Below are 17,927 nucleotides of genomic sequence, written 5' to 3'. Positions count from 1 at the left end.
GGGGTCCTTGGGGCCCTGGCTGTGGACCTGCTGAGGCCATTTTCCTGCGGCCTCCCTGTGCGTCTTCTCGTCTTGTGGAAATGCCAGCTAGCAATAGCTGGAAGAAACAGAGGTATCCTAGCTTGTTTTCTCCCTGCACCCCCACCCAGATGGTGATGATTTGGGGGGGCTTACGAAATGTTAAAGATACAGTTCTTTGGTCCACGGCGCCTCTCTCAGCCACACGGTCCCTGGTCCTGTCTTGCTCAGTCCAGCTGACAAAATTCCATGAGGATGGATGAATGCCCAGGGTGCCACCCTCGGTCTGTCGGTGGGCCAGGAAGCCCCGTCTTGCTGTCCCATGTGCCCCGAGTTGACTCTCCTTTCTGTGTGGCTCTGCACAAGGAGCTAACTCCCAGGCTGGGTTGGACACCCATGCCTGTGGCTCACCGTTCCTGGGGGCTCAGGGACAGCCCTCGGGGACCTTCTGCTTGATTGCCCCTGCTGCCCCGGGGCAGATGGAGCGGGAGGAAGGGAGCAGAGCAGGCAGATAAACCAGAGGGCCTGGACTGCACTGAGTGGCTGGTCTGCCCTTAGAACCTCCAAGCCCAGGATGAACTTGTAATTCTTGTTCCTCGTCCTAACTTTGAGACCAGAACTCTCACATGATGGCAGAACTTTGCTCCATGTGGAAGGCCATACCCACTCACCCCAGGCTCCTGCTGTACTAATGGCGGTCGCTGTCTCCCTGTCCAGGTATGGAGAGAAGGGAAAAGCCATCCGGATTGAGAAGGTCATCTACACCGGGAAAGAGGGCAAGAGCTCACGGGGCTGCCCCATTGCAAAGTGGGTAAGTTCAGGGTGCCGCAGGGAGGCGCGAGGAACTCTCCCGGACCCCCGGCCTCACTCGGCTGAGCGGGCTGTGGACCAGCAAGGGGCTGGGTCAGAAGCAGGCGGGTTTTCCGACCAGGGGAAGAGACCCTTGGAGCTGCCCTTTGGGGCCTGGCAGGGTCATTTTCTCTCCAACCGCACAGTTCTCTGTCTACACGTGGCCTCTGACCTATGGGGCTGCCTCCGAAGCTCCTTGATTACTCTTCACGCTGCGCTCACACTGTCCCCGTGTTCAGGGCTCTGAGAAGGGGAAGCTGGACATGCTGTCATTCACTTGGCCCCACATGGGCCACTTGCCTTCTCCCCTCGGTTTGCTGTGGTGGGAGCTGCCAGCATTCCTGTCTCCTGCCGAGAAGAGAAATGGAATGGAAAATGAGCATGCTGAGACCAGCCTGGGGGTGAGGCTGGGGTTCTGACGGCCACGGTTTCCCACGGGGAGCCAGGGAATGGCAATGACCAGAGCTGACCTTGCCTTTCCCGCCCACAAAGAGATCTCCATAGCTGAGCCCATGCTCTCCCAGAACCAGCGCTCTGGGAGCACCGGGCATGCCTGTGTGCCCGGCCCCGGGTGGGAAGGTTCTGTCCCTGGGCTCAGACCACGCGAGACTGGGATGAATGGGCCCATCCCTCAGAGGCAGGCTCCATGTCGTGTTCACGGACCGGAGGGTCATGAGTGGCGGTAGAGAGGAAGCGGGCAGGCTAGGTTTCCCAGGGAAAGTGCATGCCTGAGTCCTGCTCGCAGGTCCCAAGGGGTGGGCTGCGGAGGGGCTAGGAGATGTGTGGGGTCAGAGGCAGGGAGGCTGGGTGTCCGCCCCCTCGGCTGAGTGTGGGGGCAGAGGCAGTACGGTGTCCGTGGTTGGCACGCGTCTGTCCATCCATCTGTGCACGCACCGGTTTCACCAGGTGCGTGTTCACGCCATGCCTGCACTCAGTGAAAGTCAGGGGCTCTGTAGCTGTTTGCGTCTGTTGCAGAGCTATTTGAAACAGCAGAATTTGGGGCACCTTGGAGAGCCCACAGGCGTGAAGAGACCTGTTGTCCGTGGGCATCACGTTGGGTGCACAGCCAGTCCTGGGTGATGAGCCTGCTGGCCAAGGTGGGCAGCCTGCTCCCTGCTGCCTCATGCAGCCCTTTGGGAACCCCAGTTTGGGGCAGGAGGCTGAGCCCTTTGGATTCTTTCCCAGCTAGAATTAGAGGCTTCTGAAGTCACTGGCTCACTGGGGAAAGAAAAGAGCTGGTACCTGAAGGTGCTTCTCCAGACCCGGGGTACAGGTGGCAGGGCACTAACTTCCAGGGTGCTGTCTTTCCTTCAAATGTTTACAGAGAAGTCCACTTCTCAGTGGACGGACAGTATGACAGCCCTGGCTTCCAGTCCGCCCTGGTGCCCGTCATTTCCTTTGGGCTGTCTGCGCCTCCCTGCATCGGGCACAGCCACGGACCTGTGATGCTGCACGGTTGCGCTGTCACACCTTCTCTCAGGTGCCACTGTTTATATTCTCGGCCTGTCTCTTGTTCGGGCTCTGGAAATCAGGCATTGACTCCCCACCAGGGGTGTCTCCTGGAGTCTGGGAGGAGGTTGCTGACCAGGTTGCGCAGATCCAGTGTTGGTGACTATGGACCAGGGAGGGCCCAGAGCTACTGCAGCCTGGTGGCTGGGGGGACCACTGAGCCCCCTGCTGCCTGGTGTCACTTTGAAGGAAAAGACCAGGTACACAGGGGTATGTGGGATGACGGTGTTCCCAAGACACGAGTCTAAATAAAGACAGGCAGAGAGGGGAAGTGGAGGGATAACTTTCTTACCGTAAGGGCAAAGGTCACAGACTGACGATGCCAAGAAATGCTGAACTTGGGTGGGTTGTGTTTTTTCTTGCCATCTCCAGGTGGCAGACTTCAATTTGGGGGCTTATTTTGGCTGCCACATGCCCTTCGTATATTGGTGGGAGGGCTCTCCTAAGAGTTCTGCCTCCTTCAGAAGTCAGATTGGCATGTGGGTTTGGCACGCACACGCCCCAGGCCCTGGCGGGGCACAGCCCACAAGCAGGAGTTCTCGTGGTCTGTCTTTCTAACAGAAGTCAGAGGCAGGCATTCCGTGTGGTAGGTAGTCTCCTGTGACGGCTTGGCTGGGCCAGCTCCTTAATCCAGCACCCAAGACTGCAGGCCTTTGCTCCGCAATGCCACTGGAGAAGCAGGCACCTGACGGACAGTCGGGCGTGGCAGGAGAGGCTCTGTATGGGAAGTCCCGTGGGTGGGCATTATGAGGAGGCAGCTTTGAGCATCTTGGGGGAAGCTCAGTGCTCAGGGGTTCCTGCCCAGGAGCTGGTGAGGTGGCTCTGATCTGTATCTGTGGCTGGGGGCCTGTGTGCATGACGGCGTGCCTATGGTTGGCCTTCTCTTGGCCATAATTACTTCCTTGCACGTCCTCTGCCGGGTTCCTGCGCCGAGGGCAGGCAGGAGCTACCTCTGGTTTCTCATGGTTTGGGGCAGGAATCCACACAGGCTGGGAGGGAGGGGGTGGCCCAGAGAGCTGCCTGCTTGTGCCCAGACCCTTTGTCTGCTCCCACTCGGGAGACCCGAGGGCTGGTCGTGGCATCAACCTCACTTCTGGTTCCAGCAGGTGCATGTTGGTGCCCACGACAGAGCCACGGGGGGGAGGGAGGGGAGTCCTGACCTCGAGTGGTAATTGAGCGTCAGCGTGTGTGCGGCTGATCTCCAAACGGATTCAGTGTGCAGCCACACGGTGGTCTTTGGAGCCACAGCTCGTGGCCAGCAGCGGGCTTCGTTTTGCTCGCAAACGCGTTTCTTTAGCTCACATTCAAACCTCGAGTATTTTAAAGGGGAGGCTTGGAATAAAAATGCGAGTGTCCACGTTTCCCTGCAGAAATGGGAACGTTGGAAGCACTGGGGGTTGCGACCCCTTTGGGGGTTGAATGACCCTTTCACAGGGGTCGCCCAATTCATAACAGTACCATCATGACAGTGATGAAGTAGCAATGAAAATAACTTTATGGTTGGGGGTCACCACCACATGAACTGTATGGAAGGTGGAGAACCACTGCTCTACAGAGTGCTTGGCAGGGGCAGGCCTGGCTTTCCCTCTCGTGACAAGACTTGGTTCTGATCCACAGCGCGCTCCAGTCTCATGACGGCTCCACGTTCTACTCTGGCCGCCCTGTGGGCAGCTTCCTACGCAACCACACCCAGTCTTCCCCGCACCCCAGATCCTTCGGGTGGGCCATTGGAACTGTCCGGTCAAGTGCTCCAGAGTCCCTCTGCTGCGATAGCCAGTTTCGGTTGGCTTGTTCATAAGGGACAGCCGTCCCCTGCCAGCCTCCTGGCCCCTGAAACACCAGCTTCTTTAACCCTGCTCTCTGCCTGTCAGCCCTCCGGCCACTCTGCCCACCGCCCTCCCCAGACCTTCACTGTTGTTTGGGGAGACTGCCTTCCTCGGCCCCCACGGCATCCTCTGTCCTGACTTTCTGAAAGCCACGGTGCTGTTTGAGGAAGGAGTGGAGCAGGAGGTGGGATCTGAGGAGCTGACCAGCAGGCAGCCTTTTCTCTGCATGTTTTAGGACAACTTTTTAAATCTCTTGAACATATTTTGGTTTACAGTATTATCTGTTATTTCGTTCTTCAGCCTGTATGATTCACCCATCACTTGGATTTTACCCTGATTACTTTTCATCTTGCTCATGCAAAAAAAACAAAACCTGTGCTTCACCTTCCCTGATTTTCCATCTCTTGGTACCAGTGGTGGCTGTGTCCAGAGTTGACGTTCTCAGGACACTGCCCTGAAACCCGGGCCTGATGGGCAGAGGCGGGGCCAGCTCCTCAGCCTGTCCCTTCTTCCGTCCGCCCCTGCCCCCTGCAGGTGATCCGCAGACACACGCTGGAGGAGAAGCTGCTGTGCTTGGTGCGGCACCGGGCGGGCCACCACTGCCAGAATGCCGTCATCGTCATCCTCATCCTGGCCTGGGAGGGCATACCCCGCAGCCTCGGGGACACCCTCTACCAGGAGCTCACCGACACCCTCCGGAAGTACGGGAACCCCACCAGCAGGAGATGCGGCCTCAATGACGAGTACGTGGGGGGGGTTAGCAGCGCAGGGGGCCTTCTGTGGGGGGAGGAGGGCCGACCCTGAACTGGGCTTGCCTTGGCAGGGGTGAGGCTCTGACCATGCCTCACTGTTAACCCCAGGTGGGTCTGCGCTCTAATGACGCTACTGAGTGAGGAAATGTGCAGATACCCCTTAGATGGAAGATGTGGCCGATGATGCAACCTGCTTTTAGATGTGTTGTTTTAAATTGTGTGTGTGTGTGTGTGCACGTGGGTGTCCAGTTTATTGCGTCGATTGTGTTGTGCATCTAGCACCGATAGCCATCACCAAATGTCCTACTACTGAGTGTTTCCTAACCAGCGAGCCCCACCACCCCTGGTAATTACGGATAGACTGGTCTCTGGGCGGCACCCGGCCAAGCCGAGTTAGTTCTTAGGCCCAAGGCAGTGTTTCTGCTCCTCTGCTGGGCTCCCTGCACGTGATGACGTCAGGCTCGCGTGTGGGGCTTCATCGGCACTGCCTTTCTCTCCCGGCTCACTGATGTCTCCGTGCACCTTTTCTTTCTTCTTTTCCCCCCTCTGCGCCCTGAAGGCATCATGTACTTACAGTATCCCTCACACTTTCAGAAAGATCGTTCTGGGCTTTTTGACAAGGTGTTTATAGGCCCAGGACACCGACACCTCCCCACCCCACACACACCCAAGTTCCCTTGTGCCTGGGATAGTGCACCCAGACCACAACTTCTCACAGACACTAGACCACCAAAACAGCACAAGCTGTTTATCTTAAACTAAGCACACACCCTGAAATATCCTCATTTTTATTTATTAACATCATTTTATTGGGGGCTCTAACAACAATGCATACATCAATTGTATCAAGCATATTTGTACATATGTTGCCATTATTTTTTACTTTTTTGGGGGGGTACTCTTATAACTCTTGTCACAATCCATACATCGCTTGCTTCAGGCGAGGCGAATTTGTACATATGTTGCCTTCATTCTTTTCTAGATATATGCTTCCTATTGAGTCCTTGGTATCAGCTCTTTTTTCCCCCACCCTCCTTGAAATATTCTTCAAATCAAGCAATACTTTACACTTCTGTACTAAAAATAAAAGTCTGCCTGGAGTATGACACCCTTAAGAGCCATCTGTGTGGGATCAGATGACAAGAGGTGTGTGTGTGTGTGTGTGTGTGTGTGTGTGTGTGTGTGTGTGTGTGTGTCAGAGAGTTTATGTGAAAGAGGAGGAGCCACTCCAGAAAGCAAGGTGAGAATTAAGTCCACAGCTCAACGAGCGGAGTCAGCCGCTAAGTCTCACCTGGAGCGACTGCTGAATCAGCATGCAGGTTGCTGTGTCGTCTGAACAACAGACAGGAATTTGGGAGTGGGGCAGGCCTGTCACGTTCTAGATCCTTAGGATAAACCTTTGGTTTAGAGTTCATTCCCCAGGTTGTACCTGGTGCGTAGTGCTAAGGCCAAGGGTGAACCTTTTGGGGTTTGGGGAAGCCGCTCCGTGCTGCCCATCTCACCCAGCCCGGGTGCTTCTACCCACATGTCTGGGTTAGAACCTCCCCTTGTGGGGTGGTGGTGAGGACAAACCAGGCTGCCTCAGGCTGGCTTTCCACCCAGAGAAACTCAAGAAAGGAGTTGGCAGTGGGAAGGGCCCCGCTTCCTGAGTGGGCACAGCAGGGAGGGTGTTCTCTGGGCCTCACCTGGGCTGTTCCTGCAGCCGGACCTGCGCTTGCCAAGGCAAAGACCCCAACACCTGCGGTGCCTCCTTCTCCTTTGGCTGCTCCTGGAGCATGTACTTCAACGGCTGCAAGTACGCCCGGAGCAAGATGCCCCGAAAGTTCCGCCTCACGGGGGACAATCCCAAAGAGGTGAGTGGCGCTTTGGCACAGTGCGACACAGATGCCTCTCCACCTGGTGTGTGGACACGTCCAGGGATGGGCAGGGCACTCGCTTCCTGTCATCTGCCCTCCTTCGACCTGCCTCCTTTCTCTGTGAAACAAGCTATGTGGAGGGAGGGACAGGTGGAAAATTTGGCCTTTCAGTGAGCAGCCCAACGGGTGACCTCTGGAGCCCTGGGCAGAGGGTGGGGGGTGAGGACTGATAACGGGGCTGCGAGCTGCAACACCAGTGCTCCTCGGGGAAAGAAGGGGCTTTCTACTCCTGTAAAGAGTTGGTGTCTCAGAAACCCACGGGGACAGCCGGGTGGCTGGAGGTCTGAACGGACAAGGCATCAAGGAGTTGGGAAGGGGTTGAGAGTTCATTTGTATCCTCTAAAAAAATTATTTCTTCATACCCATCTTTTGGGTGCAGGAGGATAGCAGGGGGTGGGGGTGGGGCTCTGGCCCTTGAGCCACCCCCTGGCCCCTCCTCCTGTCTGGGGCTGGTGTCCTTTCGCCTCTGCAGTTGTCGGTCCCAGCCCTCGCAGGACCTTGCATGTGGGGCTGGCACCACACAGCCCCACCTCTGTTCTCCTGGGGCCCCGGCAGCATGAGCTCAGGCCAGCTCCCCTTGGCAGTTTCTTTGGTGGTGGTGCTGTGCGGGCATCCTGAGTGGCAGCCTCTCAAGAGGGTTCTCCACACACAGACGGTGCACCCGGGGCTTGGTCATCTCACCCCAGAAGAGCAGCAGCTTGATAGCCTTGTCGGGACTTGGAGAATCTCCCCTATCTCCTCCTGCTAGTATGGGGAAGGTCCTCTGTGCCCCTGCCCCCATTGAGTCTTGACTTTCATAGCCAAGGGCTCCCACGTTAAAAGGATGTTCAATTTCAGAGCACTCTTCCTTCCGCCAATCGCGTGAGCTGAAAGTAGCCTGATTTCACGTTCTCTCCCAGAAGCAGCAAGTGCAGTTGCTTCAGTGAGTGGAGGAGCCCCCCCAGGGCCACCAGGAGTTAGCAGGAATGAAAATAGCATTACTTTGGCTTCTCACAACTACTCCTGGTTCTATCAGCCACCGTGCCTGCCGGCCATCACTACATACTAGCTGCAGTGCTGAGCCTCTCGCAGGCGTCTGATCTGTTCATGCGGTCCATGACCTTCCAAGGCCACGTGGCTGACATTGGTGACAGAGGAACTTAATCCTGGTTCCTCTTCTGGGGGCAGTGGCTGGGAGGTGGTTGGGCAGCCCTGGATGGCTCAGCCACCGGTTCCTCTTCCCCCTTACCAGTCCTTGTTCTTTCTCTCTCCCCTCCTCCCCCTGCTTTCTCTGCCCATGCTCAAGGTCAGCCTGTGAGACCCCTTGCTACCCGTGGAGGCCTGCAGAGAGGCAGTGGCCGCCCGGGGGGTGGGAGCTGCTGCGCGGTCCCCGAGCTCACTCGCTCTCTGTGAGGACAGAGAAGCTCTCTGCACAAGATTCCACCCTGTGCCATTGACATTGGCACCAGGTGGGGAGGGGGGACAGCCCAGCAACTAGGTTTTTACCTTTCCATCAGAATTTCAGTAGCCACCACACTGGGGCAGATCCAGAGGAAACAGTTCTAAACTGCCTGGCTTGAGGGCCAGCCATGAGCACTGCGCTCTGCCGCTAGTTCCCGTCTGGCCCGAGGGAAGAAGGAGCCGTGCCCAGGGCTCAGACTTCTGCATGGATCATACAGCGGAGTCTCCCAGAGTGGGCGATGCAGCCCTCTGGTGGGTGCTGGGATGAGCCCGGGTGCTGCAAAAGCAGATACCTACACTATATAGTTGGAGGGGGGGGCTGAGTAATTTATTTAGTAATTTATACGGTTGGGGATCTGTAGACTATCACCTAGAAAGAGCATTTGCATGGCGGTCGGGATGCCGAGCCTCTAAAAGCCAGCAGTGCTGCCTCTGCCTCATCGGGGCCACCCAGCTGTGGCCCGGGGGAGCTGTCCTCCATTGCCACCCGGGGCCACCCGGCCCTTCTCCCAAGGCACCTCTAGGTGGACTCTGCCACCCAGGGACACCACTGGCCCTGCAGGCAGTGTTTTTTCCTGGCAAGCTCCAGTGTCGCCATCTGTAAAATAGATGTAGCATCCAGCCCTCGCTTCGCCTGCCCACATTCGAGTGGTTCGTTTGCAGCGTGAACAGCCTGCCCAGCCTGCCCCTGGCTGAGTGATGGCTGCCCTTCTCTCCGTAGGAAGAAGTGCTCCGGAAGAGTTTCCAGGACCTGGCCACTGAAGTCGCTCCCCTGTACAAGCGGCTGGCCCCCCAGGCCTATCAGAACCAGGTACTGAGTCCCAGGCCTTGGTTCACCTGGGTGGGGGGGCGCAGCAGGGGAGTGGGCTCCTGTGTGTTTTCTTCCCGTCAGCGCTGAGCCCAGATTGGAGGGGACGATCCTTTATACTATGCTAACGGGATTGTCCCCACCCACTCCTGAACTGCTGTGGAGATGGGCCGGGGGATAAGCCAGAGGGACCAGAAGTCCTCTCCCCCACGTGCCCCGGGCTCTGACTGTTCACCTCCCTCCACTGGCCACGGCCTGGCCTCTCCAGGCAGTCCGAGGGCCACTCACTCAGTCCTCCCTGGCTGTCCACACAGGTGACCAACGAGGAAGTAGCAATCGACTGCCGCCTGGGTCTAAAGGAAGGGCGGCCCTTCGCGGGGGTCACGGCCTGCATGGACTTCTGTGCCCACGCCCACAAGGACCAGCATAACCTCTACAATGGGTGCACCGTGGTAAGGAAGCTGTGTCCTGTCATTGCCACGGGGGAGGGGCAGGAGCCCCGCTGTGTCTGCAGACAGGCTGGGCTCAGTGGGAGGCATGGAGGTGGCCGGCCAGACTGCCTGCTGCTGCCCCTTCTCACCAGAAAGAAGGGCCAGGGCTAGTTGTATGCATGTCTTAGGTGCTTAAGCATTCGCTATCGAGCAGGTCAGCGGTTCAAGCCCCCCAGAAGAAAGATAGGGAGGTGTGCTCCTGTAAAGATGAACAGGCTCAGAACCCCTGGCTCCAGAGGGTCACTGAGTCAGAATGAGCTCAGCCGCAGTGGGTTGAGTTGGTTCTGCTTTGGTTCTGCATCCTGAGCAGGCCACAAAAGGCCGGTCCCTGGGCACCTGGGGTCTCCCATCTGTCGACAGTGTGACTCCAGGTCTCGTGACTAAGGGATTGGATTGAACTGAATCTGTTGCGCTAGTGTTTGTTTTGCCATGAAGCGTATAGAGTCTCTGCCCAAGTGAGGAATGGTGCCCAGTAGTGGGGAGGGCCATAAGGTGAAGATGGAACAAGCAGGTAAAGGGTCAAGCGACCAGAGGTGGTGTTGTAGACGCCTCTCGGAGCTGAGACCTGAACAGGTGAGTGGAAGGCCTGGAGCATGGGCTCCACGCAGAAGGACCAGCCTCTGTTCTTTGAACAGCCAGGGTGTCAGTAGAGCAGGAAGCAGGTCAGCACAGAGGAGGGTGATGAGATGGGGGCCAGGCAGAGGCCAGGGCAGAGAGCCCAGGAGGCTCGGGGGCGCTGTGGCCTTAGCAGCGCTGGGTTTGGTCATCGTTGAAGGCTTTTGTTGTTCTTTTCTTTGGTTGTCCCGCTTGTTTTTGAAAACGTATGTACGTGAACTGCCTTCAAATATGTATTTTTCTACAAGTTGCCTTGGGCCTAGGGGTTCCCACATTTCCCTGAGGATCTCTCTGACGTCTTCCCCCTGCATGGCAAGCACATGATCTAGACTCTCTAAGGAGGCTGAACATCTTTTCCTCGTCTTGCTTGTTTTCCGGCACTTGTCGGCTGTCTTAGAGGGGCCCTGGTGACGAGGTTGTTAGGGCTCCACCAACCCAGAGGTGATCTGCCCAGATGCACCTTGGCTGCACAAGAGAAGGGACCAGGCAGTGGGCTCCTGGTAGGAGGAGTAATGGCAGGGGTGGTGAGGATGACAGTAGTAGTAATAGTGGTGGTGGTGGCAGTGGCAACTGTAGCAGTAGTGGCTGTAGCGGTGGCAGTGGTGGCTGTGGCGATAGGGGAGGAAGTCGTGATGGTTGTGTGCCATGGGGTTGGTACCAACTCTGTCTGACCTTACAGGACAGAGGAGAAAGGCCATGTGGGGCTGCCAGGCTGTGACCTCCTTACTCCACCAGGCAGATTAACCACGATTAATATGTTTGTCAGGAAACTCCAGGCAGCACCAGAGGAAGCAAGGCCGGGCGACTGGAGGGGGCTGGAACTCTGTGGGAAGGAGAGGCTCAGGCACGTAGGGTTCTCTTCCCTCGGGGCAGGTCTGCACTCTGACCAAGGAAGACAATCGCTGCGTGGGCAAGGTCCCCGAGGACGAGCAGCTGCACGTGCTACCCCTGTACAAGATGGCCAGCACGGACGAGTTCGGCAGCGAGGAGAACCAGAACGCCAAGGTGGGCAGCGGGGCCATCCAGGTGCTCACTGCCTTCCCCCGAGAGGTCCGGCGCCTGCCCGAGCCCGCCAAGTCGTGCCGCCAGCGGCAGCTGGAAGCCAGGAAGGCAGCAGCCGAGAAGAAGAAGGCCCAGAAGGAGAAGCTGAGCACTCCCGAGAAGATCAAGCAGGAGGTCCTAGAGCTGGCCGGTGTCCCTGCTGACGCAGGTATGGGGAGAGGGCACAGGGCTGTGAGGGCCTCAGAGACCCCCACTCCCCCCGGTGCCCGGTGCCCGCTGGGAGCTCTCTGGGGCTGCCACCCAGTCCGGCCCTGCCCTGGGCAGGGGATACAGAGTTTGCAGTTGCACAAGCCCCTTGGCCTCCGTGCCCTGGGCACGTTAGGTGTGGCATGACGGACATGGGTCACCTCTGTCGATCAGCGCAAGCTTGGTCTTGGCTCCAGGCGTCACCTGGCAGGTCACCCCGGCTCCTTCCTGGAACCTGGCATGCAGAAGCGCTGTCCAGGGTCTGTGGTCTGTGGAGAGGAGTGTGGGGTGGGAACCTTCACATGGGGGTGGGGTCCACGTGGCGCATCCGGGGAGGGCCGGGGGCCATGGAGGCTGCAGGTGCCGTCTGTCACCATGCAGCACCGTGAATGTGCACCGCCTCTAGCCATGAAGGCTCGTGGTTCTAGTCCACTGGGAGGCACATTGGAGGGAGGAGAGCCTGGCAGCCTGCTTCCAACAGAGCAGCCTTGAGAGCGCTGTGGGGGGTGGCTGGGAGCTGGCGGGTCCAGGCCCTGGCAGGGGTGCCTATGCCCTGTGCTGCCTGATGCAGAAGAGGGCCCCCGAGGCCCCTCTCCAGGCTGTGCGCCCCCTGCTCCTTCTCACACTGACTTCTCTCTCCCCAGGCCTCTCTCTGAAGGGTGGGCTGTCCCAGCAAGCCCTGAAGCCCTCCCTCAAGGGGGAGCCCCAGAGCCACTTCAACTCCTTCAAGTACAGCGGCAACGCCGTGGTGGAGAGTTACTCGGTGCTAGGCAACTGCCGGCCCTCCGACCCATACAGCATGAATAGCGTGTACTCCTACCACTCCTACTACGCGCAGCCCGGCCTGCCCTCGGTCAACGGGTTCCACTCCAAGTACGCGCTCCCATCGTCCTTCGGCTTCTATGGCTTCCCGGCCAGTAACCCCGTCTTCCCCTCTCGATTCCTAGGCCCTGGCGCCTGGGGGCACAGCGGCAGCAGCGGCAGTTTTGAGAAGAAGCCAGACCTCCATGCTCTGCACAACAGCCTGAGTCCGGCCTACGGCGGTGCCGAATTTGCCGAGCTGCCCGGCCAGGCTGTTGCCACCGACACCCACCACCCCACCCCTCACCACCAGCAGCCTGCTTACCCAGGCCCCAAGGAGTATCTGCTTCCCAAGGTCCCCCAGCTCCACCCAGCCGCCGGCGACCCCTCGCCTTTTGCCCAGGGCACCAGCTGCTACACCAGAGCCATCAAGCAGGAGCCAGTGGACCCGCTGGCCCAGGCCGAGCCCTCTGTGCCCAGAGACCCCAGCACGATGAGCAAGACCCCTTTGCCCGAGGCGTCTCAGAACGGGGGGCCCAGTCACCTCTGGGGACAGTATGCAGGGGGGCCAGGCATGTCTCTCAAGAGGACTACCAGTCTGGGGAGCGGCTGGGGGGTGCTCCCTCCTGGAGACAGCCCGGCCATCCTCTCCGACAAGCTTGGCTCTTTCGGGGCCCGCTGCCTGACCCCCTCGCCCTTCCCAGAGGGCCAGTGGGGGCTGTTTCCTGGTGATGGGCAGCAATCTGTCCCCCAGTCCGGAGGACGGCTGCGAAGCAAACCATGGAGCCCTTGCCAGTTTGGGGACAGTGCCTCGGCCCTGAGTGGGCCCAGCGTGACGGAGAAGCCATGGGGCATGGGCGCAGGGGATTTCCACTCTCCCCTGAAAGGCGGCCCTGGGTTCCCGGAGAAGCTGTGGAGCCCCGGGAAGGGGGAGGAGGGACGGATCCCAACCCCGGGCACTGGGCAGCTGGACAAAGCCTGGCCACCCTTCAGCGTGTCCCTGGGCCCCAACGAGAAGCTCTTTGGGGCCTTGAAGCCAGAGGAGAAGCTGTGGGACCCCTTCAGCCTGGAGGAAGGCCTGCCGGAGGAGCCCCCCAGCAAGGGGGCCGTGAAGGAGGAGAAGGGCAGTGCTGAGGAGGAGGAGGAGGAGCTGTGGTCGGACAGCGAGCACAACTTCCTGGACGAGAACATCGGGGGCGTGGCCGTGGCCCCCGCCCACGGCTCCATCCTCATCGAGTGTGCCCGCCGGGAGCTGCACGCCACCACGCCCCTCAAGAAGCCCAACCGCTGCCACCCCACCCGCATCTCGCTGGTCTTCTACCAGCACAAGAACCTCAACCAGCCCAACCACGGGCTGGCGCTCTGGGAGGCCAAGGTGAAGCAGCTGGCCGAGCGTGCCCGGGCCCGGCAGGAGGAGGCCGCCCGGCTGGGTCTGGGCCAGCAGGAGGCCAAGCTCTACGGGAAGAAGCGCAAGTGGGGGGGCGCCCTGGTCGCCGAGCCCCAGCAGAAGGAGAAGAAGGGGGTCGTCCCCACCCGGCAGGCCCTGGCTGTGCCCACAGACTCCCCAGTCACCGCGTCCTCCTACGCCTACACCAAGGTCACTGGGCCCTACAGCCGCTGGATCTAGGCGCTGGGAGCCGGCGTACCTCAGCGTCGGGCCCAGCCCGGCTGCCTCTGGTGCTTTCTCCCCCTCACCTGGGGGGCGGGTTGGGGGTGCAGAAGTTTTTCTATCGACATCGGCATATATAGAAGCTTATCTATGTATGTGTGGTCCAGACCTCAGAGCTGACCCGCCTCCCCCTCCCAGCACTTTGAAGAAGAAACTACCGCTGTCTGTCGGGTGTTGTGCTTCTCTGTTCTTGCTTCCCCACCCCCTTCTCCATGATCTTAATATTTATATTCCACCATGGGGGTGGTTGGTTTTTCATTTGGTTTGTTTTTTTCGCCACCACCCCCTTATTTGGGGGGAGGCGGCGAGGCGGAAGGGGTGCTTTTCATTTTTCTCCTTGTTTTTAAAATCCTATCCTTGTATATCACCTTAATGCAAAGAGAGTTTATAGTGTCCTTTCACAAAGGACTAGTTTTAAAAGTCCATTCAAAATGTGTATTTATTGGGGTTTGTTTTGTTTAAGGCGACAATAGTAATAGTGAATGGGCAGCAGGAAAGGTTTGGCGGTGCCTGTGGCTGGGCCGGTGCCAGGCCCGGGTAGGAGTCCCAAGGGTCCCTGGGTCATCTGTCCCTCTTGTGCTAAGTGCAGGTTGCAGCCACCGGGTCCATCCCTCAGGACAGCCTCTGCCCTATCCTGGAGGCTCGGAGTTGGGGAGAGAGCGGGGTGCATCCCCCGGCAGGCACTGAGATGCTGGCACAGATGTCCCTAGATCACCAGGTTGGAAGCAGACCGCCACAAGCTTGCTAGTCTCCACACTGAAACCTCTTGTCTGTCACCCGTCAAGTCACGGGGTGTCACGATTCCCTGGGCAGCACCTTACAACGGAGCTGGAGTCCAGACAGCTCTCCGGAGCCCGTTCTGCCAAGTCGACAAGCCAGTTAACCCTGGGCTGAAGGAATTGGTCTTAGTGGCAGGGGGTTTTATTGTTTTGTTTATTTAATGCCCCCGCATGCCCCACCCCCCTCCAAAAGTCTATGCTGATACCGGAAAAAGGGCTACTGTATCTTTAAAAGCAAGAAGTCTGAACCCAAGCTGTGAAAAGCCAGCGGTTGCTCAGCTGTGCAGAGCCTGGTGCTGTAACCTTGTGCTGGGACTTGACCCCTGCAGGTGATACCCTGCTGGGTGGGGCTCAGCACGCCAGGGTGAGGGCAGTTACCGCATCCTACCCTGTCCCTGGAATCCCACGTTGGATCATGGTGCATGCCTTGTGCCTGAGCCGGGCCCCCACCCCCCATGCTCTCTCTAGGTGGGGGTGGGGCAGGGTGGAGGATTACCCTCTAGCAGTCTTTATGGTGCAAGAGTCAAACCTTTTTCAGCAGGTTGCTTTGGTTTTACTCCGTGATTGGTGCCATGTCGGTTTTGATCATCTCGTCCCCGTCCCCCCAAGATTCTGTGCATTCATTGAGTTTCCTTGGCAGGAGGACGCGGTACAGTCATGTGTTGTGACGTGTCCAGAGAAGTGGGGCCTGATGGGTGGAAACCGCCTCACTCGCGAGTCGGCCTGCTGGGGGGGGATGAGTTTCCTGTGCGGGGAGCAGAGTCCTGCCAAGCTCCCTGCCCAACCTGCAGACCTGCGCGGTGAACAGGGGGAGATCTCACCCGCCCCCCCATGTGTACATCAGGACCCCTGTCCCCCCGCAGGGGGAGAGTTGGCCACAAAGAAATGAAAACCCAGCCCCGCGATCAGCCTCGTGTTTATCGAGCCGTTTCGTTCCCGACGACGAGCCTAACAATCGGATGACGATGCTGGAGGCACGTTCCTGCGCCCCCAGGTGCCTTGTGTAAGAGCCGAGAGCCGGCCCCACGGGCCGGCGTTCTCTGTGACCCGTCCTGAGGTGCTGGCGGGGAATTGCTGTCCAATGCCCGGAGCATTTATGTGGTCTGGTTTTAACTGTAAATAGTGAAAAGATTTTTTTAAGCACTTTTGCCTAGATTTAAACAGCAACTTGAAAAAAAAAAAAGGAAAAGTTAAAAAAAAAGTATGTTTTCACATGTAATTGTGGGAGACTTGTACATAGTAGCTGAATATTTAAACGTGCTTTGTCTATCCTTCCCTTTTCCCATATTCTGTAAAGTCGCATTTATTTTACAGGACAAAAAGAAAGAAAGAAATATTATTGCTTTTGAAATAAATACCCAAGAGCTTATCAGGATTTAGGATTATCCAGAACTACTCAGATTTCTCGGAAAACCTCTGACCTTCCGATGGACGAGCTTAAAGCAGGCCGTGTTTTTAATGAGCATGCTGAGTTTTCTAGCCTCGAGGGAACGCTTGGCCCTCCAAATGCTATTTTGCTGATCGCATCAGTGCTTTTACGCAGGTCTCACGTTGACTCGTGCTTAGGTAGATGCGGGGGTGCCTTGAAAACTTCCTTTTAAATGATCTTAAGCAAGAAATACAATATTTTACAAAACCATGTTTGAGAATGTGTGGCCCGTGGACGCCCCAGGTTGACTGTTGGTTTGGAAGGGGCCCAAGTGGGCCCCGGGTGGCTCTGGTACTGTGGCACGAGTGAATCTTCCCAATGTGTGTTAAAATATACTTTCCCCCCTCTTTCTCGCCCTCCGGTAGCAAAGCCATTCGATGAAAGGAGAAACCAACACAGGCTGACCGTGTGTGACTTTATGCCCCCACCCCGCTGCCCAGCACGGCCTTTGGCTCTTAGATTTCTAGGGGAGGAAGCAGGATGCTGAGGAGGGTCAGGAGGCCATCCCACTGGACGCCCCATCCCCCTCCGGACGGTGTGACGAGAGAGGTGGTGCTGTGGCCCTGCTTGTGCCCATGCTGATGTCTACACACTACACGTATAACCTACCTCAAACCTCAGTCATTAAAGGAGCATGCTTTAGACGTACCTTGAAAAAGTAACTATGCACACAGCTCCCTGTCCCTCCTGCCCCGCCCCGCGGCCCCCCCACCCCCACTCCCCTTGCTGCTGAAGGTATCTTCCAAGAGAAAAATCAAATCTTTTTAAATTTCTTACTGGCACGCTTTTGGTTTTTTCCCCCAAGTCCCGAAAGACGATTAAACCGACATCTCGATCGTGAGACGAAAAATAAAGCCATTGCAGCTAAAGAACCGAACGGCACAACCACGTTTTAGCCGTGGTTCTGTGGGAGCCAGGACAGGGATGGCGGCCCCAGCGCAGGGGCCTCAGCTTCCCTGATTTTTTTTTTCCTTTTCTCTCATGCCAGGGAAGTCCTCACCAGGTTCTGTGCTAGGAGATTTTGTAGGCAAAAACCGCTTCACAGCAAGTTCTCACAAAGTAAACTGGTGCTAGCTCAAGGACCCATGACCTGACCATCCGATGCCGGGACCAGTAGGCAGTCCATGGGCTAGGGGGGCACCGGCTGGTCATGGTCATGGTTATGGCTGGTGGTGACTTTCCCTCGCCCTGGCCTCATGGGTGCTGGGTCGTGTCCTCTCCCCACGACCGCAAGAGGTGCCTGTGGGAAGAGACGGATGCCCTTGCCCCCTTTGACCCTTCCACCAGCCTCTCGGAAACGGCCACCTGCAGAGCCAGGGGTTTTGATGGCAGCCCGAGGGCAGGGCAGGTGCTCGGGCAGAATCGCACCGCGTGGAGCACTGCAGGTGTGGCTGGGTGGTAGCCTCACGTGGTGGACAGGAATCCAGCCAGATGTTGTCCTGGGGGTGTGACCCCCGTGATCTCTCCAGCCAGGGCAGTGCTGGTGGACCCCTAATGTGCCCCACCCAGAAGGTCCTTCCTTGGTGACCGAAGTGTGCTTGGTAGAGTAGGAAGGTTTGTATGAACTGAAAGCGTCCATGTAAAATGGTGCTATGGTACCTTCACGTGACTGCCCCATCCCGTCTCGCGGTGCTACCCACGTCCTGAAACCCAAACCAACCAAAAACACGGTGGGCTTCGGCCACGCGGCGCTGTGGCGGTGTCCGTTTGGGTAGGGTCATTTGTGGGGTTTTGTTTGTAACCCCCCTTCTCCGGTGCTGTCTTCTCAGACCTCTGT

General features: G+C 57.8%; 1 protein-coding gene across 1 annotated transcript in view; it reads left to right on the top strand.

Moving 5' to 3' along the window:
- TET3 (tet methylcytosine dioxygenase 3) overlaps window positions 1–17,077 on the top strand; it is a 45,331-nt gene extending 28,254 nt beyond the window's left edge. The window contains exons 3-9 of the mRNA XM_030884617.2: window positions 736–829; window positions 4,737–4,945; window positions 6,657–6,807; window positions 9,032–9,121; window positions 9,433–9,570; window positions 11,098–11,434; window positions 12,117–17,077. Coding sequence (XP_030740477.2) covers window positions 736–829; window positions 4,737–4,945; window positions 6,657–6,807; window positions 9,032–9,121; window positions 9,433–9,570; window positions 11,098–11,434; window positions 12,117–13,900 — 2,803 coding nt within the window. The 3' untranslated portion in view covers window positions 13,901–17,077. The remainder of the gene's footprint in view (window positions 1–735; window positions 830–4,736; window positions 4,946–6,656; window positions 6,808–9,031; window positions 9,122–9,432; window positions 9,571–11,097; window positions 11,435–12,116) is intronic.
- The last annotated feature ends 850 nt before the right edge of the window (window positions 17,078–17,927 follow it).

Source organism: Echinops telfairi, unplaced genomic scaffold (genome assembly GCF_000313985.2).
Source record: "Echinops telfairi isolate 266 unplaced genomic scaffold, ASM31398v2 ScPeMD7_9;HRSCAF=40, whole genome shotgun sequence".
NCBI classification, from domain to species: domain Eukaryota; kingdom Metazoa; phylum Chordata; class Mammalia; order Afrosoricida; family Tenrecidae; genus Echinops; species Echinops telfairi.
Note: the sequence above shows the minus strand (reverse complement) of the source record. Positions and strands in the feature narration are given on the sequence as shown.